Raw genomic sequence first — 24,886 nt, 5'->3', positions numbered from 1 at the left:
TGGGCATGCTATTACATAGAGTTGTTCCATTGCTACGAAATAAAAACGGCGGTGAAACACTCATCTTAAAAATAATAACAAGATATAAAAAGGTAATTTTGCCAATTTCTGCCTGTTTATTTATCACTCCTTTTACATCTTGAAAACTAACCTCAGAGGCGGAATAGTTAGCGCGGTGGACATCAGATCTGAAAGTTGGTGGACCGAGTCCTAAACAAGACACGAAATTTAGCGCGGCGCGGCGGCGTAGGTATGAATATTACCCGAGGAACAATAATAATTGTGACAAGCATTCATGTTTAACAAATTAACACACATTAAAATTCCTTCTGGGGTAAACGCCGATCTTGAACTTTTGGTTTGTTCCCCGATTTCACAAACGCACAGAACCTGATAGAAAGTCTTATCTCTGGCCTCGAGCCAAAAATGTTGCGCTGCAATATTGTCATTAATGTCATTGATGAAACATCTTCGATTTGAGTGTTTCATAGAGCAGCGTTTAGAATACTGTCGGGTCGAACCGCCTCGCAGGCCGTGTTGAAAGCACTTGAGGTTTCTGCGCATGTGTTAATCCTTGAAAAAGCGTCGCAAGGCCAGCGCTCCGAAATCTTAATGTCGATGTTGGTCACATCCTTCCATCAGATCTTGGTCGTTCGCCAGCCACTCACTATCATTTAGACCTGATTGAGACACCTGATCAGGTATATCTGACACCTGATGAGCACACACACACTATCAAGTAGACCTGATAGGCCGCCCTGATCAGGTGTAGCTGATGGTGAGTGGCCGTCCTAAGGATCCAAGTTCTAGGTTACCGGTAATTTTACTCGAGTACCATGTGATTAATGATCAGTTGCCATTTGATTACCATTTCCTACTCGTTAATCATTGAGGTTCTTCCCAACTAATTTTCTGTCCCATCATGCTCAGGTATAATCAGTCACAGAGGTGAACTCTGAACTGACGAGCACAACTTTCAAGGAAATTTCAGCCGCTGGATTTTGCGTTGTAGGTAATGTTATAGGTTATACCTATAACATTCTAGATAGGTAATAGGTAATGTCATATAGGTACCTATAACACTCTAGATAGGTAATAGGTAATGTCATATAGGTACCTATAACACTCTAGATAGGTAATAGGTAATGTCATATAGGTACCTATAACACTCTAGATAGGTAATAGGTAATGTCATATAGGTACCTATAACACTCTAGATAGGTAATAGGTAATGTCATATAGGTACCTATAACACTCTAGATAGGTAATAGGTAATGTCATATAGGTACCTATAACACTCTAGATAGGTAATAGGTAATGTCATATAGGTACCTATAACACTCTAGATAGGTAATAGGTAATGTCATATAGGTACCTATAACACTCTAGATAGGTAATAGGTAATGTCATATAGGTACCTATAACACTCTAGATAGGTAATAGGTAATGTCATATAGGTACCTATAACACTCTAGATAGGTAATAGGTAATGTCATATAGGTACCTATAACACTCTAGATAGGTAATAGGTAATGTCATATAGGTACCTATAACACTCTAGATAGGTAATAGGTAATGTCATATAGGTACCTATAACACTCTAGATAGGTAATAGGTAATGTCATATAGGTACCTATAACACTCTAGATAGGTAATAGGTAATGTCATATAGGTACCTATAACACTCTAGATAGGTAATAGGTAATGTCATATAGGTACCTATAACACTCTAGATAGGTAATAGGTAATGTCATATAGGTACCTATAACACTCTAGATAGGTAATAGGTAATGTCATATAGGTACCTATAACACTCTAGATAGGTAATAGGTAATGTCATATAGGTACCTATAACACTCTAGATAGGTAATAGGTAATGTCATATAGGTACCTATAACACTCTAGATAGGTAATAGGTAATGTCATATAGGTACCTATAACACTCTAGATAGGTAATAGGTAATGTCATATAGGTACCTATAACACTCTAGATAGGTAATAGGTAATGTCATATAGAATATAGATACCTATAACAAAAGATATGTATCCAAACTATCCAGCAGTCATTTCAACATAACCTCTTTCCGGGATTAAACCATTAGAGGAATCGATTAATACATACCTACCTACCTAAATACTAGGTATAAGTAACTCAGAATACCTGTCGATAACCGATTAAATCTGCTTGGAAAATTGGAAACTAATTTGAGGGCGTAGTCAAATAGAGTTCTATTAATATCTCCCTTGGAAGGCAAAAAAATTATGCCTTTCGATTAGACTCTGTAGGTCTGTGCTCACATAGCTTTCGTCACAATAAAAATTGCTTTACAATTAAATTTCACTCTTTTTTAACGGGCTCAGGGCTCAGGGAATCGGGCCCAATAGGCCCCATCCATACGAAGTTCGTACTTGTACATACATAGTTACATTATAGGGTAAGTGTACCATTTATTCGCCCACCTAAAAAACGTACCATTTATTGGCCCACCTGCCCACATTTATTTGTCTAATTTTTGTTTTTATGACTACAATTTTGAAATACCACTGGTTCGATAGCAGTCTTTAAGCCCTTTCTTTTGATAAAATTGGATCTTGAAAAAGTTCGTCCAGTGCAGACTTATGTGGCGTAGACGTAGACCCACAGGTGGGCCAATAAATGGTACGTTTTTTAGGTGGGCGAATAAATGGTACACTTACCCTATAATGTAACTATGTATGTACAAGTACGAACTTCGTATGGATGGGGCCTATTGGGCCCGATTCCCTGAGCCCTGAGCCCGTTAAAAAAGAGTGAAATTTAATTGTAAAGCAATTTTTATTGTGACGAAAGCTATGTGAGCACAGACCTACAGAGTCTAATCGAAAGGCATAATTTTTTTGCCTTCCAAGGGAGATATTAATAGAACTCTATTTGACTACGCCCTCAAATTAGTTTCCAATTTTCCAAGCAGATTTAATCGGTTATCGACAGGTATTCTGAGTTACTTATACCTAGTATTTAGGTAGGTAGGTATGTATTAATCGATTCCTCTAATGGTTTAATCCCGGAAAGAGGTTATGTTGAAATGACTGCTGGATAGTTTGGATACATATCTTTTGTTAGTCAAAATCATTGACTTCTGCTTTGCATGTACTCCCAATTTATCTTACTCTTACATAAAGATAGACAATGAATAAGAAGTACCTCTTCATTATCTTATTCGTGAACCGTGGCCCAAACAAGGTTTTAATTCTAGAAATCCTTAATCATGGACTTGAAACCAGGATCTGGTTTTAATCTGAACCGGAATCAGATGTTCCTCCAACACATGGAAATGTTTTGTAATCTTTCCTTATACACATACATACATATATGTACCAACAATATGTATGTAATTTTAGGTATGCGAGTATATGCACCATAGGTAGCTGCTATATGTACGAGCGCTGAGAGAACAAGAAATTTGTCTGTACCATGATTTAATGTCTTGCTGAATCTCAAATCTCCTGGTTTAATGACTCTCATGTTCTGCACGTGAATTAGGTGTCCGAGTAACTACCACACATTAGTTATAAATGTCAGTGTGATTAAGGAATCATAACAATTAATCCACGTAGATTAACAATTAAATGAATAATTGGGATTAGCAATGACAGTGACTCAGATGTTTTTAATAATGTCTTGTTTTATTTACAATATCAAGGTCACTATGTGTTATTTTGCCTCTTCATACCAAGAAAAGCCCAACTTGATTTTCTCTAGCCTAACTTGATTTTCCCTGATGGAAGATGTAGTCCAGAGTGTGCTACTGCTATAGATATAGGAGCACGGTGACTAATTGCTGATCAGGAAAATCTAGAGTCACGCGAAAGTCCTCCTGAAGCCTAATACCCATCAGAAAAATTTTGTATTGCTACAGTTGCACAATTTTATTGTTGCAAAACAAATGTTTGTGACTAATTGCTGATCAGGAAAATCTAGAGTCACGCGAAAGTCCTCCTGAAGCCTAATACCCATCAGAAAAATTTTGTTTTGCTACAATTGCACAATTGTTGCAAAACGAATGTTGATCAACTTTCAAGATGAAACCTATGAAGGTGTTTCCACACATCGACTGAACCGTCCACACTGTCTCGACAACATAGATTCAGCTCATCGGTCGATATCAATAATATAATTAATTTCGATCAACTGCCGGTTTGTCTAGCTAGGGGACGTTAAACAGAGAGTATGTCAGACCTAAGTCAGTCAGACTGTCTAACGTGAATGGTCGGAATTAACCATAAAGCAGCGGCCACACTGCATCGACAATCGATCTACCGCCGATGTATTGACATGAGACTGTTAACGTTGGCGACTACATCTGCGCCACCTCTACAAGATCCGACATGAGACTGCAAAACCAGGTGTTGGCAACAAAGAAGTCCGCACGAGAACCAAATCATGATCATTTTTTTTTTTTTTTTTTTTTGCGTCAAAATATTCAACCCTAAGCTTAGAAATAGGTAACTAATAATAGAAGCGACGAACTTCCTGGTTTGAAAAATTAGAAAACCTGTTACGGGTTTCATATCAAAACCCATTAGAACACCACCTTCCTGTGCCCTACAGAAATGTTGAGCTGTTTTTTTTTTTTTTTGCGTCGAAATATTCAACCCTAAGCTTATAGAAATAGGTAACTAATAATAGAAGCGACGAACTTCCTGGTTTGAAAAACTGGAAAACCTGTTACGGGTTTCATATCAAAACCCATTAGAACACCACCTTCCTGTGCCCTACAGAAATGTTGAGCTACCACTCGAATCATGACTTGTTTTCCGATTCTGTGACTAGTTTTCCGATTCTAGTTATTCGGGTTTCGGAACGGGTGATTTCATAGAGAGGTTGGTGTTCCTAAGTTCCTATAAAGGTGTTTTACGTGTGTACCTATACAAATCTACGATGATTAAGGAATCATAACAATTAATCCACGTAGATTAACAATTAAATGAATAATTGGGATTAGCAATGACAGTGACTCAGATTTTTTTTTAATAATAATGTCTTGTTTTATTTACAATATCAAGGTCACTATGTGTTATTTTGCCTCTTCATACCAAGACAAGCCTAACTTGATTTTCCCTGATGGAAGATGTAGACCAGAGTGTGCTACTGCTATAGATATAGGAGCACGGTGACTAATTGCTGATCAGGAAAATCTAGAGTCACGCGAAAGTCCTCCTGAAGCCTAATACCCATCAGAAAAATTTTGTTTTGCTACAGTTGCACAATTGTTGCAAAACAAATGTTTCGAATGTTGATCAACTTTCAAGATGAAACCTATGAAGGTGTTTCCACACATCGACCGAATCGTCCACACTGTCTCGACAACATAGATTCAGCTCATCGATCGATATTAATAATATAATTAATTTCGATCAACTGCCGGTTTGTCTAGCTAGGGGACGTTAAACAGAGAGTATGTCAGATCTAAGTCAGTCAGACTGTCTAACGTGAATGGTCGGAATTAGCCATAAAGCAGCGGCCACACTACATCGACAATCGATCTACCGCCGATCTATTGACATGAGACTGTTAACGTTGGCGACTACATCTCCGTTTCTAAGCCCAGGAGCTGCGCCACCTCTACAAGATCCGACATGAGACTGCAAAACCAGGTGTTGGCAACAAAGAAGTCCGCACGAGAACCGAACAGGCAGATTTAGAAATCAGGATCACCAACCACATGCATCACCGGATCGGTTCAAGTTCATTTCCAGTCTGGTTGCCTAGCAACTAGCAACAAACTAGTAACACTTGTCAAGATTAAACACAGCAAATTAATTCGCGCTTTCGATGAAAAACAAATTATTCGATTGTGATCTATTAACTATTTTGAGTATGACTTGAAGAGTCATACGAATTAATTTTATGTTTATTGCTTATTAATTTTATTTTTATTAGATCGTTATAATTTTTACTTTTTTTTGCTAGGGATTATTAGTATTATTTTCATTCAATCTCCTTTAAAAAATCCTAATTTATTTATTTAAATCTATATTAAGAAATGTGCGTTTAACAGTGTTTTGGTGACGAAATTTAATTTATTACTTTAATTATTTGGAATTTATAGGACAGTATTTCACCAGATTTGAGGTAAGTTCTACTCGTTTTTACTAAGTTCCGTTCCCGTAACAAAAGCGTTCCACGGTTCCATTGATATTCTTGGCCTGTGTTTGAACTGATTGTGATTGAAATATTTGTAAAGTAAACAAGAACGGCTACTTTATTTCTTTAAGCACCGTACCTACTTAAAATACTTCTTACGTATTAGGCGAATACTTTAGAGAGATTCAAGAGAATTAACCGTTAACCGGAGCATTAATTTTTATTTCTTTAAGCACCGTACCTACTTAAAATACTTCTTACGTATTAGGCGAATACTTTAGAGAGATTCAAGAGGATTAACCGTTAACCGCAGCATTAATTTGGGCATGCTATTACATAGAGTTGTTCCATTGCTACAAAATAAAAACGGCGGTGAAACACTCATCTTAAAAATAATAACAAGATATTAAAAGGTAATTTTGCCCTTGTTCCATTGCTACGAAATAAAAACGGCGGTGAAACACTCATCTTAAAAATAATAACAAGATATAAAAAGGTAATTTTGCCAGCCAGCCGTTCCGAGAACGAACATTATCCCATCAGGATAAAATCCGCCCCGGGCGGGAATCGAACCCGCGGCCTAGCGCTTACGAGGCCGACGCACTACCAACTAAGCTAACTAGGCTGGCGCTATCTGAGCTTTGGTTTGGGCGGAATGATGGATGAGGTCCTACGAGTATTATGCCAGCTATTCGCTCTCAGACCGTCTGAGAGATTTAGGTCCTTGAAGTTTTTCGCCGCTCACGCTCAGACTGTCTGACAGACCGCGGTCTAATTTTGCCAATTTCCGCCTGTTTATTTATCACTCCTTTTACATCTTGAAAACTAACCTCAGAGGTGGAATAGTTAGCGCGGTGGACTTCAGATCTGAAAGTTGGTGGACCGAGTCCTAACCGCGGTCTGTCAAACCGAGGTCTGATAGACGTGTGAGCGGCGGGTTTAACAAGCCTTATTTATCTTAGATTTTTGAAAGGCTTTATAACAAGTTTCGCACACAGTGAACTCTGCCAACCAACCAAATTTCACGGACATCCAAAGGAAAACCCATGATATCACATGATTCCTAAACGGAAGGGATATGTTTTTACGACCGAGAACTAATATAAACTTTATAGTTTCTCAGACTTCAATGAAATTCACGGTTTCAATTGAAACCAGGAGAGCAGGAAGTACAATAGATACCTCGTATGGCTGACAATAGTTGTTCTACAGGTTCCGAAGTTTATGGCCAAGATCTAGGTAGGTAGTTGTTTCGGAACGGGTGATTTCATAGAGAGGTTGGTGTTCCTAAGTTCCTATAAAGGTGTTTTACGTGTGTACCTATACAAATCTACGATATACCTAATGTAACTATGTACGAGTAAGAACTTCGTATGGATGGGGCCTATTGGGCCCGAGCCCCCGTATGGATGGGGCCTATTCCCTGAGCCCCTTGAAAAAGAGCGAAATTAAATTTTAAAGTAATTTTTATTGTGACGAAAGATTGCCATTCCTGAATTAATACTCGTCCACTGCACTTGGAACTAGTCTTGGGCTTAAAAAAAGCATCAGGTAGGTACCTATAGGGTATAAGTAGAAGAAGAAAGAGAAGGAGGAGGAGCAGAAAAAAAAAGGAAAAGAAGAAAATAATAAATCGGAAAATTTCAATCAGCATTATGAAAGGTAGGTATGTGAGCACAGACCTACAGAGTCTAATCTAAAGGCATAATTTATTCTTTTTGGCCTTCCAAGGGAGATATTAATAGAACTCTGTTTGACTACGCCCTCAAATTAGTTTCCAATTTTCCAAGCAGATTTAATCGGTTATCGAAAGGTATTCTGAGTTACTTATACCTAGTATTTAGGTAGGTAGGTAGGTATGTATTAATCGATTCCTCTAATGGTTTGATCCCGGAAAGAGGTTATGTTGAAATGACTGCTGGATAGTTTGGATACATATCTTTTGTTCGTCAAAATCATTGACTTCTGCTTTGCATGTACTCCCAATTCATCTTACTCTTACATAAAGATAGACAATGAATAAGAATAAGATATTAAGTACCTCTTCATTATCTTATTCGTCAACCGTGGCCCAAACAAGGTTTTAATTCTAGGAATCCTTAATCATGGACTTGAAACCAGGATCTGGTTTTCATTCTGAACCGGAATCACATGTTCCTCCAACACATGGAAATGTTTTGTAATCTTTCCTTATACACATACATATATGTACCTACAATATGTATGTACTTTTAGGTATGCGAGTATATGTACCATAGGTAGCTGCTATATGTACGAATGAAAGTTCGTAGCGAAGTGGTATACAGAGATTGCAGGTCCACATCTATCCAATGCCCAGATATTGTTAAATTACACCAAAAAGCGGTAAAATGCTGCCAACCGTTGCACCGGTCTTAACCAAAAGTTTCGTGTCGCATCCTTGTCACATTTGACATCTACATACCAAATTTCAAGTCTCTAGCTCTTACCGTTCTCGAGATATTTTGTTTACAGACAGACAGACACACGGACACACAGACACACAGACAGACACACACACGGACCAATGGCTGAAACTTTGGATTTAGGCTTTAGGGACCTCAAAACGTGTTTTGACACTAAAAACTGACCATCGAAAATTTGACCCGATTACATTACTTTCCTTCCTATAGGATAAGGAAAGTAAAAATGGCGTCTCTAAACCGAGAAAAAATGGCGTCTCTAAACCGAGAAAAAAAATGGCGACTCTTAACCGCAGTCGAGAGCTTGGTTAAAGTAAACCAAGAGGGGAAACGTAAACCTAAAAGTGGTTAACGCCCCTCACGTCATAAACACACTTCCATGTGAGGGGAAGTAGTGACCTTGAATGAACCGCGCTGAGGTTAGCGGTTAGATGCTAAATAAAATGCACCACAAGACACGAAATTTAGCGCGGCGCGGCGGCGTAGGTATGAATATTAACCGAGGAACAATAATAATTGTGACAAGCATTCATGTTTAACAAATTAACACACATTAAAATTCCTTCTGGGGTAAACGCCGATCTTGACCTTTGGTTTGTTCCCCGATTTCACAAACGCACAGAACCTGAATCCTGATAGAAAGTCTTATCTCTGGCCTCGAGCCAAAAATGTTGCGCTGCAATATTGTCATTAATATCATTGGTGAAACATCTTCGATTTCAGTTTTTCATAGAGCAGCGTTTAGAGTACTGTCGGGTCGGGTCGAACCGCCACGCAGGCCGTGTTGAAAGCATGTTGAAAGCACTTGAGGTTTCTGCGCATGTGTTAATCCTTGAAAAAGCGTCGCAAGGCCAGCGCTCCGAAATCTTAATGTCGGTGTTGGTCACATCCTTCCATCAGATGTCAGATCTTGGTCGTTCGCCAGTCACTCACTATCATTTAGACCTGATTGAAACACCTGATCAGGTTTATCTGACACCTGATGAGCACATACACACTATCAATTAGACCTGATCAGGTGTAGCTGATGGTGAGTGGCCGTCCTAAGGGTCAAAGTTCTAGGTTACCGGTGATTTTACTCGAGTACCATGTGATTAATGCTCAGTTGCCATTTGATTACCATTTCCTACTGACCTACTCGTTAATCATTGAGGTTCTTCCCAACTAATTTTCTGTCCCATCATGCTCAGGTATAATCAATCACAGAGGTGAACTCTGAACTGACGGGCACAACTTTCAAGGAAATTTCAGCCGCTGGATTTTGCGTTGTAGGTAATGTTATAGGTTATACCTATAACATTCTAGATGGGTAATAGGTAATGTCATATAGGTACCTATAACACTCTAGATAGGTAATAGGTAATGTCATATAGGTACCTATAACACTCTAGATAGGTAATAGGTAATGTCATATAGAATATAGATTTTCTGGGACAGAAACGGAAATTCGGGACAAAACGCCCCAAAATGAAAAACTGAACGGGACGCCGGGACACCCCCTGAAATTCGGGACTGTCCCGGCCAATTCGGGACGTTTGGCAAGCCTACCTAGGTATGAATATGAATAACGGGGAAAAACTGTACAGATGTATCGATTCCCGGTAGCGTAGCCACAGTGCAGAAATTTTACAGTTTTACGCCCGCACGTACGATTTTTCTTTTCTGATCGTACGACCCGAAAAAATTCTAAATACCTACTTATTAAATTTATACGTCACTCAATGGAAAATCAAAGTAGGTAGGTAAATATTACCTACTTTTTTTAACGTGAGTAAGTACCTGCTACATACAATCGACTTAACAAAGTGAGTTAGGTACAAGTTTTAACTCGACGCGACGCTACGCAAAAGGAACGATTTTTCCCAAGTTTCAACTCAACTGATGATTGCTGATTTTGATCTATCAAAGGGTTAGTTCAATTTTGACGAAATTTGGCAAACATGTCAAACACATCAATCATAAAGGATATTCGCTTATAAAAATTCATCATCAGTGAGTAGGCAAATATCGAGTGTATACTTTGAAACGGAAATTCTGGTTATTAGCCTTGACTGGAGTATTCTCACATAGTAAATAGGTAAATACAGTCATACATACCTATTTACCTATTGTTTATTGTTCATCATAGTAAACAAAGATCGATTATTTATTTATCTATCTACCTATATGCTAGAACCAAGGCCTTATTTATGCCCTCCTTGGACTTCCTTTTTGCACCTACTATGGGTGGACGCCGAAATTTTGGAACGAACTCCAAAAAGATTTTTTGTTCGACTGTTTTTGGGAGAATTATGAATTATCGTAATAAGGTATCTATTAGGAGTGAAGCTATGTATTTATAAATAAAACTTTAGTCTGACGTCATAATTATGATGTAAAAGCATAGGTACCACTTGTCATTTAGATATGGAGGGAAATTAATCGTACCCATTTAGATGAAATTGAAGAAAAACCATTCAGCCTCTTACTCATACTTATTTTGAACTGTAAAGTTGCTTTGAATTGCTATAACCACATGAAATTATAGTCTTTTTGTACCAAGTCTATTAACAGAACTAGTTATTGCAGTTGTCAGAAAGGCATAAAGTTCCAAGTTTTGCTTTGCAATGTGATTTTTTTTTTTATTTCATAGGAAATGCAAGTAGAATTGTAGATCTCTATCACTGTATAGGGATCTACAGGGGTCCCAAACCATACTACCACTGTAGTGCAGTTGTTAATTGGTTACCGGAGGTTCGAATCTCAGCAGTGGTAAAATATTTCTGTATGTTGAATTAAAGGAAAAGGTTATTGTTTGTGAGATATAGTTGAAACAAATCTCTATTATGCGGTCCAAGTCTCTAATAAGTGAGGGTAAAATTTTATGCCTCGTCTGATATTTTGATATGGGATTGAACCAGCGCCCTCCTAATTACCGGGCGAACGCTTTTTCCACTACCGAGGGATAATTGGCGAAATGGTGATAGTAACCACCATCCAACAAGACGTGAAGATAACTTACCTATGAGTACAGGGTTAAGATGGATACTATCTGCAAATCGTGCATATTTTACACTGACGTAATATTCTCTGCCACAAAGATAATAATTCACACCTGATGGGTATTCATTTATCTAGGTACAATACCTATCTATATCTAGGTACAATGTCTAGGCACTGCCATTATATATGTAGGTATACAATACCTTGATAGGTACAGTGACCACTCGGCCTGTTATTGTTTACATAGTCATCTGTCTTGACCATGACAGTGATTATTACAGCTAGGTACCTACCTATATATCTATATCCTATATCTTCTTATTCTAATACAGTAATACATCAATATCAGAATGATATATGTATACCTATGGGGCTAGGGCTATAGATAAGTAGTTATCGCAGGTAATATTAGCAAAGATTTTCGGCTCTGGTGCAATCAGTCCCTTGAAAACAATTGGAGGAGTCTATGAAACAATTTGCTCTTATGAAAAGTAGTAGTAAAAGTGGACTTGGGATCTTTTTGATTAACCCCTCGAATTGAGCATCGGTAATGTAGGTATCTAAATAGGTCGCTATACTACTGGTAAATATGAAGTAAAAGTTAGTAATGCTGTGGTTATCCACAGAAATTGATGTGAAAAAGCTCTCAACTTCTCCACAACTAATTCCTGATTTAGGAGGTTTCAGATTAGATGATTTCCAACTTTTTTCTGATGATGTCTTACTTCTTCTTCACAGGTATTATCTAGGATTTCTAGGATAGCGTTAGCTGTGTTAGAGTTTAATTAATCTGTTAATCTGATTAGTTTAATTACCTATCTTGTCCTTCTCCTTATCACTGCATATTATCATTCAAATATGCTATTCGTTCGATAGAGGTTTGATGCTACTGTATAACTGTTCAGGTCTTTAGTGAGGGAGGTTTTACCTTCCATTTGACAAGATACTCGCCTACTTGCACTAACCTCACTCGGCCTGAACCTGAATGGGGCCGCGAAAAGAGCACGTAATTGCCCAAATGGTCACCCATTCCCATAATAACTGTAAAAGGTCGAAAATTCAATTTTCATTTTCCGTTCCAATGAAAGAGTTCAAAGATGTGTGACGTCAGACTTCAGGCAGTTACCTCGCTAGGTAGCGCCAGTATGCAAGCGCTTGCGGAGGAGCAGAAAGAAACGCCCAGAAACGTATGCGCACAAGCACATTAATGTGTTGCCTGCGGGGTAGCTTTGTTCGGGGCATTTGATGTGACGTCATCGCCTACGGGAGCGTATGCCGTGACGTCAAAGTTCACGATTTACCTGTATTTTTTAAATCGATTTATCTTGGGATCTAGAAGTCGTAGGAGAAAAGAAAAATTCCGTTGGTCCTCATTTTTCCTGCTCTATGACTTTGAAACATCACCCAAGTAAGCGCAACTGATCTATTTATTACCTATCTTGTCCTTCTCTCTATCACTGCATATTATCATTCAAATATGCTGTTCGTTCGATAGAGGTTTGAATTTTGATGTTACTGTATACCTGTTAAGGTTTTACCTTGTGACGGAGGTTTTACCTTCCATTTGACAAGATACTCGCCTACTCACACTAACCTCACCCGGCCTGAATGGGGCCGCGAAAAGAGCACGTAATTGCCCAAATGGTCACCCATTCCCACACCAACTACGCGTCATGTTGCTTAACTTTAGTGATCTCTATAGGTGTATTCAATAATGTGCAATCGCTGCGTAGTTTATCAGAATACCTTCTCTATGCATTGTCTTTGTTCAGTTAGCAAATACCCTACCTAATTCCTATCTAAATAAATTTATTCAGTATAAAAAGTAGATATCGTATATTTAATAAAAAGTAAAACGTCTAATCGGTACTATTTTTATTTAGATTTATCGCAAAAGTAAAAGGTTTTTTACTTCTTGTTCTAGAGTGTGCAAAATTGTACTGTGAAAAATTGCACAGGAATTTCTATACTGGATGTCCACAATCGACAGAAAATTTTGCACTCATATTTTGATTTAAATTTTAAACCATTTAACGAGGGGGGGCAATGAAGTCCAGTGATTTACAATAGAACTTACTTGGAAAAAGCCCAATCGATACCCAAAAACTGTAAAAAACAATTTTCCCTATTTGTTGAACATTTTGGCCATATTTCATCCACACAAACCGTCATTTTCCGGCCTACCCTGTCGTTTAATGAACGTAGCAAGCCTGCCTTCTAAACGTAAGGTCGCGGGTTTTATTTCCGCTCAGCGCGGATTTTATCCTAAACAGATATTGTTCGTTCTCGGAACGGCTGGCTTTCTCCTATCCTGTCCTCCTCTCTTCGCTTTAGGGACGATAAAGACTTCGGTTGTTATGGCCCCTTCTATCAAAGCTAAAAAAAATCCTACATTAATCTGAGGTGTAAACTTTTATGGAACACCCTGTTTTCTTTGTCTTGTACCTTGGTCACGATTCCTGAGCAGGTTATGAGATCTTACGAAAGCTTGGCAGGTGACACCCTTTTCTCTAGGATTCCTTTCTTAGGTACCTGTACCTCAACAATATGCACGGATTAACCCAAACAATATGCATAGATTTTTTTTTATTATTATTAACAAGTTTCCATTTATATTTGATTGACAAAAAACTCATAACATACATTTTTCTTATAAATGGTATACCCATCCGTATAAGCAGATTACCCCAAACTTTATGCATGGATTGACCCATAATATGAGTACAATATGCATTTTGATGAATCGCAAATAGTGGAGACGCTAATGTATCATATAAATATTGACGAAAAACTCTTCAAGTGCTGAATGAAAATCGCACAGATCGATTTAGGTATGTGCCGAACATTTTTTGGTGAATTTCATCTGAAGAAGGACTTTGCGGTGGTGAGTTTTACAGTTTACTCTGTTAACTTTGTGGTGAAGCTGAGACCCTGTTCAATTTTTTTGTGGGTAGATTCGTGGAGCTTAACACACCTTTGGGACCCTTGATCCCTAAAGTCTCTGAGTGGGTTCTGTGTATGGTGCTAATGGGTAAATCTAGCCCTACCACTTTGAGGACAAATTATGAGACCAGTGCCCAATTTTAGAGCGAAATTTATGTCAAAGTCCAGGCACCTAATTTGTAGGTTTTGATATCGCAGCAAACCCATAGTCCAACATGGTAAGACGCAAGAGTCATATCATATGGCTGAGTACTGTGCATTAGAAGTTCCGAGAATTGGCCGCCGCCTCCTCCTCCTCCTCTTCCTCCTCCTCCTCTTCCTCTTTCTCCTCCTCCTTCTTCCTCTTCTTTTTCTCCCCCATTTCCTCATCCTTCTCCTCCTCCTCTCTATCTCCTCCTCCAGGGTTTGTAGAGCTTACATTGTATAAACTTACTTTGTACTCTGTAGCTGTAGAGCTTACTTTGTTTGCGGAACCAGTTGATTGAGATGGATCTCATCTAATAGATTGACTCAATGAGGTACATAATTTTATGACTAATATTTATCATGTGGGTAGATAACGTGTGAGAACGCTCGTGTCAGCATTAAATTCAAATCATTAACGCAAAAACGTAATCCAGTAACTTCATCGCCCATAATGCTATGGTTGGAAGCATAAGTATCATGCAGGGCCGTATCCGGGATTTTGCCGAGGGAGGAGGCCCGAGGGTTCAAACACTAATGGACGGGGGGGTTGTATGCTCCAAATTTTCTCCTGGCCTACAGTATGTAAATGTAAATGCAATTTCTTTGTGTTATTATGTCACAACTTTGGTGCTCACTGCAGCATTGTAGGATTTTTCCCAATAAGTATCTCAATAATCCTAACAACCAATGTTTACCTACCATGCTGGCACCGGTCGCTATGCGCATTTACATGTCATAGCTACTCATTTTCCTCACGAGGCTGAGTGGGCCCCGCAACAGCCAGTCACGGGATCAATCATTTGCATGATACAAATTTCTTGACCCCGCCGGGAATCGAACCCGGATCTCCCGCGTGCAAGGCGAGTGCAGTGACCACTACACCATGGGAGCTGACTAAAGAAGTATTATTATTATGATTATTATTATTATTATTATTATTATTATTATTATTATTATTATTATTATTATTATTATTATTATTATTATTATTATTATTATTATTATTATTATTATTATTATTATTATTATTATTATTATTATTATTATTATTATTATTATTATTATTATTATTATTATTATTATTATTATTATTATTATTATTATTATTATTATTATTATTATTATTATTATTATTATTATTATTATTATTATTATTATTATTATTATTATTATTATCTTTGGACAAGCAACCACACTAGTAGATCATTGATGGCCGAGGCCACAAGTGAGCGTATTTGGATTAACTTCGGATCAAGCAATCTGATTGGGGTTGATTTCAAAAAATTCCGCCCGGGGCGGATTTTATCCTGATGGGATAATGTTCGTTCTCGGAACGGCTGGATTTCTCCTATCCTTCTCTCTTCGTCTTCCTTCCTTCTCTCTTCGATTTCGGGACGATAAGACCATTGCAGTTACAGTTCCCTCTGTCAAACCTCTTAAAGAAAAAAATCTCTTTTGGAAACTGCACTATATTCACTATAAACCATAGGAAATCAAAGATCATGCTCCATCGGAATTGGTTCCGTTTCTGAAAGCTAGGAATCGACCATTTATTTATAATTTTTACCCATTTGCAACTGCTCCATTACTACTAGATCAGTACTAGGTCCTTGGCTATCTATTCAAATAGAAAGCAAACTAACTAATCAAATTATCTACTTGCCAGCCTGGTTAGCTTAGTTGGTAGTGCGTCTGCCTTGTATGCGCGGGTTCGATTTCCGCCCGGGGCGGATTTTATCCTGATGGGATAATGTTCGTTCTCGGAACGGCTGGCTTTTTCCTATCCTGTCTTCCTTCTCTCTTCGATTTCGGGACGATAAGACCATAGCAGTTACAGTTCCCTCTGTTAAACCTCTTAAAAAAAAGTGGAACTAAACTTCTCGTCCGAATACATAAGTTAAGCAACTTTGGGCGTGGTGGGCAAATTAGCGGGTGACCGTCTGGGAAGCACGTGCTGCCGGCTAAACGTCCCAGTTTAGTTCGACTTTTTTTTTTAAGAGGTTTAACAGAGGGAACTGTAACTGCTATGGTCTTATCGTCCCGAAATCGAAGAGAGAAGGAAGACAGGATAGGAGAAAGCCAGCCGTTCCGAGAACGGACATTATCCCATCAGGATAAAATCCGCCCCGGGCGGGAATCGAACCCGTGGCCTAGCGCTTACAAGGCAGACGCGCTACCAACTAAGCTAACTAGGCTGGCAAGTTCCACTTTTGGTTAGCCACGCAGCGGAGTGTATTCCGGAATAGAGCATCATTGGGAAGCAAGCCCTGGGTAATTCCTATGCTTGCCACGAACGCTTAGACCGTCTTACAAACCACGGTCTCACAGATCTACGTCTCGAGTTTTTTCCACAACACGCGTTTAGAGGTTCAGACGGTTTGACAGACCTATGTAAAGGAAGGGATTCCTTCCCAGTGTTGCTCTCTTCCGAAGTACACTCCTCGTGAGGAAAATGTGACCTTAGTTCAAATCTATTCTGATTTTCTGATCTTTGCCTCAAAAAACATTTGGTGTGTTTACAGGATGACGGGTAACCCAGACGACAAGGGCCATGCGGTCGTTGTGCGGAACGCCTACAAAAGATACACGAAGCAACAGACAATTCTGGACGGACTGGATTTGACGCTGCCCAAAAACAAAATGTAAGTTAATAAATTACTAGTACATACCTGGTACTAGAACAAACCTAATCTGTTGAGGATAAAAGAAACGGGTAGTCCTGAAAATGAGAAATTAGCACATCCACCAAAAGTGCCAAATTTTCTCCTCTTTTCTCCAAAATACCAATTGTTAAAGAGAAAATTTGCACCTGATCTCATAACATACATACCGCCTACAAAAGATACACGAAGCAACAGACAATTCTGGACGGACTGGATTTGACGCTGCCCAAAAACAAAATGTAAGTTAATAAATTATTAGTACATACCTAGTACTAGAACAAACCTTATCTGTTGAGGATAAAAGAAACAGGCAGTCCTGACAATGGGAAATTAGCACATCCACCAAATGCCAAATTTTCTCCTCTTTTTTTCTCCAAAATACCAATTGTTAAAGAGAAAATTTGCACCTGATCTCATAACATACATATTACTCTTTTCCACCTGATCTCATAACATACATATTACTCTTTTTCAGCTATGGCTTGCTGGGGCCCAGTGGCTGTGGTAAGACCACACTACTCAGTTGTATTGTAGGCCGAATGAGGCTGGATTATGGATCCATCAAATTGAGCGCCACCACGCGAAGAGAACTAGGATATATGCCCCAGGTAACTTCGAAAGGTCCCGGGTTCAATCCCCGATGAGGTCGGATTTTTCCATTTTGTGCTTGGATCCCAAAGTGCACTTTTAAGCTGTCATTACTGGATACCCTTCAAGGGCAAGCCTTGACTTGAGGGATAGTTTACCTGTGCTTAAATGAAGGAAAATCATCCCTCAGGCCAAAACACAAAGGACGGGTCAACCACTAGTCAGCACTAAGGAGACCCCACTTCTCAAGGTGGTGGCAGAATTACTAGTAGCTCAGGTAACTTCGAAAGGTCCCGGGTTCAAGCCCCAATGAGGTCGGAGTTTTTCCATTTTGTGCTTGGATTCCAAAGTGCACTTTTAAGTTTTAAGCTGTCATTACTGGATACCCTTCAAGGGCAAGCCTTGACTTGAGGGATAGTTTACCTGTGCTTAAATGAAGGAAAATCATCCCTCAAGCCAAAACACAAAGGATGGGTCAACCACTAGTCAGCACTAAGGAGAGCCCACTTCTCAAGGTGGTGGCAGAATTACTAGTAGCAGTAAGGCATACGACCGATTCCTCCAACCCCATACAAACCCCTGATCTTCAGCTCACCAGGATTTTTCTCTCCTTTTAACCAGCCAATCATTGAAAATTTTTCCTACTTCCGCAGGATTTGAACCTGCACTTGCGGCTGTCAATCTGGGAGACGCTATCATGAAATTTATCTAGGTGAAATAATCGGGGAACGATGTTTGTGACAAGCATTTAAATATGCTTAACACAATTAAAATTCCTTACTAGTAGCTTATAGTAAGGCATACGACCGATTCCTCCAACCCTATACAAACCCCTGATCTTCAGCTCACCAAGATTTTCCTCTCCTTTTAACCAGCCAATCATTGAAAATTTTTCCTCCTTCCGCAGGATTTGAACCTGCACTTGCGGCTGTCAATCTGGGAGACGCTGAAATTCTACGGCTATCTATTTGGAATGGAAATTGACGAGATTAGAAAGCGAGCAGACGAGCTTATCAAATTCCTACAGTTACCACCTGAGGGTCGAATGGTGCAAGATTTGAGGTAAGAATAACAAGCCGTTCTTCTATTTCCTTCTATCTTCTTCTTCTTCTTTTTCATTCTGACTTCTTCTTCTTCTTCTTCTTCTTCTTCTTCTTCTTCTTCTTCTTCTTCTTCTTCTTCTTCTTCTTCTTCTTCTTCTTGTACTTCTTCTTCTTCTTCTTCTTCTTCTTCTTCTTCTTCTTCTTCTTCTTCTTCTTCTTCTTCTTCTTCTTCTTCTTCTTGCCTTGATAAAAACCAAGTTAATATTACAATTAACAGAGGAAATTGAATAGAAAAAAAAGTAAAAATTGTTAGGACAAGAACACCTGATCAGGTCCGCCTGTCAGATCTACCTGATAGTGTGTGTGCTCATCAGGTATCAGGTAGGCCTGAAAGGCGGACCTAATCAGGTGTACTAGTTAGGTCTACCAGACTGGATGTAACACGTACTACATGGCGGCGTATGTAGGCACCGCTAGTAATCTCATGTTGGTGTTCATCTGTGGTAAGTAATGGAACTACGGTTCGGGGGCACGGTTGGTCCAGTTGGGGGCACGGTTGGTCCAGTGGTAACGCGCTTGCTTGCTATGCAGAAGGTCCCGGGTTCGAATCCCACCATCGACAAAAAATTTGTACTCGTTTTTCGATTGCAAATATTTCAACGGGTTACTTTCTGGTGTTCTCGTGTTGACCTGTTGACCCTGAACCTAAATGGGAAGTATTGTGTCTCTTCTCGCCCATCTGATGAGAGGCATACTACGGGATGTAAGAAATCAAGGGGAGCTACCTCAGTATCCTTTCTTATCTGGCTTTTATTTTTTCCCTCAGGTATTCTCATTGGTGTTGGATGTAACACGTACTACATGGCGGCGTATGTAGGCACCGCTAGTAATCTCATGTTGGTGTTCATCTGTGGTAAGTAATGGAACTACTGTCATTTCTGAAAAGCATCTACATATTTTCTACTTCTCATGCATGCGTAAAAGGATTGATATTCTCCTCCTTCTTGGAACTCCTCCTTTTTGGAACTCCTCCTTTTTGGAACTCCTCCTTCTTGGAACTCCTCCTTTTTGGAACTCCTCCTTCTTGGAACTCCTCTTTTTTGGAACTCCTCCTTCTTGGAACTCCTCCTTTTTGGAACTCCTCCTTCTTGGAACTCCTCCTTTTTGGAACTCCTCCTTCTTGGAACTCCTCCTTCTTGGAATCGTCCTTTTAAGTGCTAGATCGCGGGTTCTATACGCGTCTGGGATCAACTGTATGCTAAACAGATGAGGTTCGTTCTCAGAAGGGCTGCCTTTTTCCTATCATGTCCTTTTCTCTTCGATTTCAGGACGATACCTAAGGCCTCCTTTGAAACAATTAGTTCCCTCTATCAAACATCAAAAAAAACTGATAATTTCTAATAAGACCCTCCCATGTTACTCCCCGACAGGTATAGCAAGGCCGAATCCCACCCTATCAAACCTCTTCTTAAAAATCCCCAAATTATTTCTAATAACCCCCTCATATGTTACCTTCCCACAGGTTTAGCCTGGCCGGTAGAGGGCGCCCACTACCTGCTGAAGAGCGTCAGTTGGATGTTCCCCCTCACTCTCACCACACAAGGCCTGCGTGGCATGACGGCCCGGGGGTGGCCACTCATGCATCCTACCGTACTGGAGGGCGTGGCCTCCATAGTGGTCTGGATAGGCCTATTTGTACTCATCTGTATCGTACTGATTAAGACGGAGAAGGGCAGCTGGGTTTCAGCCAAATAGAGAGAGTTCTAGTCCTTCACGTTCCAGAGCTTCGCGCTTTGCAGAAGTTTTGACTGTTGACTCCCCGTTCCAGAAAGAGCTTCGCGCTTTGCAAAAGTTATGATTCCCTCTACTGCATTTTGAAAGCCGTCAAACTGTACAACATGATATTTACCACCTGAGGAGTCAGCGCGATCGACTTACCACGTAGAGCCTGATTAAGACGGAGAAGGGCAGCTGGGTTTCAGCCAAATAGAGAGAGTTCTAGTCCTCCCCCACGTTCCAGAGCTTCGCGCTTTGCAGAAGTTTTGACTGTTGACTCCCCGTTCCAGAAAGAGCTTCGCGCTTTGCAAAAGTTATGATGATTCCCTCTACTGCAGTTTGAAAGCCGTCAGACTGTACAACATGATATTTACCACCTGAGGAGTCAGCGCGATCGACTTACCACCTAGAGTTGTCAAGGGTGAAGACTGAAGACCCTACGTTTTGCTTATTAAAATGCCTTACCGAAAAGAAGTTACCCATGACGCTATATTACCGAAGAAAAACCCAATAATATATAGGCACTAATACTAATAATACCTTCATAAAACTTTATAATGATTGCTGGGACGTCAAAATTTTGTGAAATGGGAAGTTGTAAAGTACATAGCTTTTAGGAACGGGCCGGCCATGACCAAGAGGTCTGGCTTCTGGCAGAACTGTCAGGATGGAATGGACAGACTTTGGAAGCGAATATGGGGTGACACGTAAGGCCGGCCATGACCAAGAGGTCTGGCTTCTGGCAGAACTGTCAGGATGGAATGGACAGACTTTGGAAGCGAATATGGGGTGACACGTATTCCAAGAAATGCGTTATCCCAGCTTACTTGTGATTTTATTTATTTAAACTAGCGTTAGTGTAGTAGGGTGCTGAGGATTTTGATCTGTATCGTTTTTTGGGCCCTAAAATTAGCCCAAAGTCCTAACCGGAGTCTATAGGGTGGTACACCTCTATAAACTCCTCAGGACTCCAAAACATTACAGATACCTAGGTATTTGTTTTCTAATTTATTTATAGATGATACCTAAAATATTATTACAAGTTTAGTAGATACCTATCACCTAGGTACATTTATTAAAGGTACCTACAAACGAGATATTATACCTATCTATAGGTAATTTGTTACCTCCGAAAATTCTCCTTTTTTTGTCTGTTGTGTATATTTTACGAAATAAATTATTACCTACTTAGGTATCAAAAATTGTTGAGTAGGTACCCATTATGTATTAAAAATGTATTTTTTAATAATTTCTCTCTCTCTCTCTTCTTATTTCTGTAGCGTCTGGAGTTTAGATAAAAAAAAAATAATAATAAAAAAAAGTCCAAATTCATTATAAGAAAGTAAAAAGAGGTCACATCCCGTCCAAAGACAATGACCTTGACCTCCGAGACATCACATTCTTTGCAAGGTCAAGCAATGAGATCAAAATCCCGCGCTTTAAAAATTGTACAACTGGCCCCATCTCAGGGATCGTGTGAACGTATCTTACCACAGAGGTATTTAGAATCGGTCAATTACCTCTGTGACGTGTGTTTTGATTTTCAAAAACCAAATTCAAATTTTGGAAAAGCGGATTTTCCGGCAGCCGGCTAAAAATTGTACAACTGGCCCCATCTCAGGGATCGTGTGAACGTATCTTACCACAGAGGTATTTAGAATCGGTCAATTACCTCTGTGGTGTGTGTTTTGATTTTCAAAAAACAAATTCAAATTTTGGAAAAGCGGATTTTCCGGCAGTTTGTGTTTAGTGTTGCAAAGCTGGAAAATTTGGTTTAAGCTTTCTAGAGGTTTAGAAACGAAGTTATTGCTTTCTACATGTATAACCAGCTCTAGCAAGTTTTGAGGTGCCGAAGCTCATGACCTGAAATCATACAAGACCTAAGGTAAGTCCTGAAGATCCCAGGCTGGTTGGTAAAAGAGTACCTCAGCTAAAGGCTAGCTAGTATTTTTCCTGATGCACTTCTAGGTTTCAGAGGATCTCATGAAATTGCACCGATAATCGATAATATCTACTTACTGATCCAGAGATATTCAACGTTACAGATGGCTTGATTTACAATCAGTTTATTTCGAGGTTAGACTGGTATGAAACTTGGGTAATGGTTCAAAGAGCCTACTATGGCTAGATTAGCACCCAGAATAAGGACTTCCCATGTTGGATTATCTCATTAGGCTTGAAAGGAGATTGGGCTAAAGGCCTTGTTATTAGTTATAGTCAGTGCTTTGTCTCAACCTTGTTGGTGTGCATACCCAGAGAAGAATTTTGGCAAATATTACCGAGAGCACCTAACTAAAGTAGTTGAACCCAGGATTAATATGGAGATTAGAACCCTGGATTAATATGGAGATTAGAACCCTGGATTAATATGGAGATTAGACAAGCTCTATTCTTTAACACACTTGATGTTTATTCGAGTTTGAGCAAGCTTCATGTTCTCCCAACCCTGAAAATAATTATACCTAGTTAAAGAAATTCTTTTAATTTTCAGACATAATCAACATGGCAGTTCATTCGTCTTTCATGAAAGTGTCTCCAATGGTCAAAAGACTAAAATTCGCCTTTCATGAAAGTGTCTCCAATGGTCAAATGACTAAAATTCGCCTTTCATGAAAGTGTCTCCAATGGTCAAAAGACTAAAATTCGCCTTTCATGAAAGTGTCTCCAATGGTCAAAAGACTAAAATTCGCCTTTCATGAAAGTGTCTCCAACTTACGAAAGATTTATCCGATTTCGATGAAATTTAATAGAAATGCAGATTTATTTTTATTTTATTATTATTTTTTTTAATTTTTCGGTTTTCATTAGTTGTTCCGCTTTGGGTGCTTTTGTATAGGCCCCAAAATAGGTTCCAATCGTCAAATCCCGAAGGATATAAGCCGCTTTGGGTGCCCTTGTAAAGGCCCCAAAATAAGTTCCAATCGTCAAATCCCGAGGGATATAAGGAGCTCACAAAGTCTAGGTATTGTAGGAACCGTAAATACCTACCTGGTGAATTGACCTCTAGGCTCACAGGAAAAGAAAAATCAGTGGTTGTTGGGTGGAAGAGCTTCTCCAAGAGAACCCTGCCACTTTTAAAGAAAACCATAAAAAATAGGAATTCTTTCAGTTTTTTGTAGTCTAATTGGTTTCACTCTATTCCCCCCTCATGTAGGAGTCAACGTCCTTACCATGGCCATGAACCAGATAGCTGAACTTCGCCTTCGACTGTGCTGCAACCTATTGATAGTTCTGCGTACTAGAGAGTCCACTCTGTTCAATTGCTACTACAAGGACCTCTGGCGACAAATACGAGATATGTGGATCATAACTTGGTTGCATAACAACACGGATGCTAACACCCAAGACAGTGTGCTAGTTAGCTATGTAAGTACCTACCTACCTACCTAACCAACCCCAGTAGTGAATAAGCGTAGTGGACTTCGGATCTGGAGGTTGGTTGTTCGAGTCCAAGTCAATTCATAAAAATTATCGAGGTGTACAATGAGGAGGACGACATTTGTCCAATAATGAGAGCCTTCTCAAATAATCCCCCCCCTCCCCAACTTCAACTGATTCCGTTCCATTCTATTGGCCAGTCTAGTTAGCTTAGAAGTTAGCTGGTCTGCCTTGTAAGCGCTGGGTCGCGGGTTTGATTCTCGTTCTCCCTTCGATTTTAGGGTGATAAACCTCCGTTGTTATGTTACAGTTCCCTCTATCAAACCCTCTCCTACATAGTTTCATAACATAGCTCCCAACATTTTTACCCACTAACTCCTACATAGTTTCATAACATAGCTCCCAATATTTTTACCCACTAACCTCTCATTTCGTTCGATCCAGGTATCCTCCAGTGATCTCCGTCACCCGGACCTAATTCAAACCATCCAGCTCCTGTTCTCCCGAGACAATTCCCACATTGTCCAATACCTCGCTTCGCACAATCACGCCGTGTTCCTGCAGGACATCTCCAGGATCCTGGACTACTCGGCGTGGAAGTTCGAGTTGATGAGGGCCTACTTGAGCACCGGGCAGGATAAGCGAGCGTTCGACATTGTCAAGGAGTTCTGTGGCGAGGCCGACTTGGACTATTTCATTCAGGTAGGATGAAACGAAGTGTTGCTAGGGGGACTTTGAGTACTACGCCCTCTGTCCTGG

The 24,886-nt window shown here is 39.6% G+C and overlaps 3 protein-coding genes across 3 annotated transcripts; all 3 read left to right on the top strand.

Annotated features, from left to right (window-relative positions):
- Positions 1-5,625: 5,625 nt before the first annotated feature.
- On the top strand, positions 5,626-18,996 carry LOC103505924 (linearmycin resistance ATP-binding protein LnrL-like). The gene is made up of 4 exons (XM_008470295.3): positions 5,626-6,115; positions 17,202-17,321; positions 17,818-17,950; positions 18,838-18,996. The coding sequence occupies exons 2-4, from the start codon at positions 17,203-17,205 to the stop codon at positions 18,994-18,996; spliced, it is 411 nt and encodes a 136-aa protein (XP_008468517.1). The 5' UTR covers positions 5,626-6,115; position 17,202.
- Positions 18,997-19,424: 428 nt separating this feature from the next.
- LOC113466048 lies at positions 19,425-21,187 on the top strand. The gene is made up of 4 exons (XM_026821116.1): positions 19,425-19,476; positions 19,800-19,886; positions 20,496-20,713; positions 20,949-21,187. The coding sequence occupies exons 1-4, from the start codon at positions 19,425-19,427 to the stop codon at positions 20,961-20,963; spliced, it is 372 nt and encodes a 123-aa protein (XP_026676917.1). The 3' UTR covers positions 20,964-21,187.
- Positions 21,188-23,906: 2,719 nt separating this feature from the next.
- Positions 23,907-24,859, top strand: LOC108251973. Its single transcript, XM_017442629.1, has 2 exons — positions 23,907-24,115; positions 24,572-24,859. Exons 1-2 carry the CDS (start codon positions 23,921-23,923, stop codon positions 24,836-24,838), a joined length of 462 nt encoding a protein of 153 aa, XP_017298118.1. The 5' UTR covers positions 23,907-23,920; the 3' UTR covers positions 24,839-24,859.
- Positions 24,860-24,886: the final 27 nt, after the last annotated feature.

The sequence above is a fragment of the Diaphorina citri genome, unplaced genomic scaffold (assembly GCF_000475195.1).
Source record: "Diaphorina citri unplaced genomic scaffold, Diaci psyllid genome assembly version 1.1 scaffold203, whole genome shotgun sequence".
NCBI lineage: Eukaryota > Metazoa > Arthropoda > Insecta > Hemiptera > Psyllidae > Diaphorina > Diaphorina citri.
The sequence above is the reverse complement of the archived record's forward strand: the minus strand, read 5'-3'. Positions and strand labels throughout refer to the sequence as shown.

What these genes read in the sequence shown, in the direction of transcription:
- LOC103505924 (XM_008470295.3), top strand. Translation starts at nt 17,203, where the DNA reads ATGACGGGTAACCCAGACGACAAGGGCCATGCGGTCGTTGTGCGGAAC. An exon ending in ACGCTGCCCAAAAACAAAAT is followed by an intron (nt 17,322 to 17,817) that starts GTAAGTTAATAA and finishes ACTCTTTTTCAG; the next exon opens with CTATGGCTTGCTGGGGCCCA. An exon ending in AACTAGGATATATGCCCCAG is followed by an intron (nt 17,951 to 18,837) that starts GTAACTTCGAAA and finishes CTCCTTCCGCAG; the next exon opens with GATTTGAACCTGCACTTGCG.
- LOC108251973 (XM_017442629.1), top strand. Translation starts at nt 23,921, where the DNA reads ATGGCCATGAACCAGATAGCTGAACTTCGCCTTCGACTGTGCTGCAAC. An exon ending in ACAGTGTGCTAGTTAGCTAT is followed by an intron (nt 24,116 to 24,571) that starts GTAAGTACCTAC and finishes CGTTCGATCCAG; the next exon opens with GTATCCTCCAGTGATCTCCG.
- LOC113466048 (XM_026821116.1), top strand. Translation starts at nt 19,425, where the DNA reads ATGGCGGCGTATGTAGGCACCGCTAGTAATCTCATGTTGGTGTTCATC. An exon ending in CATGTTGGTGTTCATCTGTG is followed by an intron (nt 19,477 to 19,799) that starts GTAAGTAATGGA and finishes TTTTTCCCTCAG; the next exon opens with GTATTCTCATTGGTGTTGGA. An exon ending in CATGTTGGTGTTCATCTGTG is followed by an intron (nt 19,887 to 20,495) that starts GTAAGTAATGGA and finishes ACCTTCCCACAG; the next exon opens with GTTTAGCCTGGCCGGTAGAG.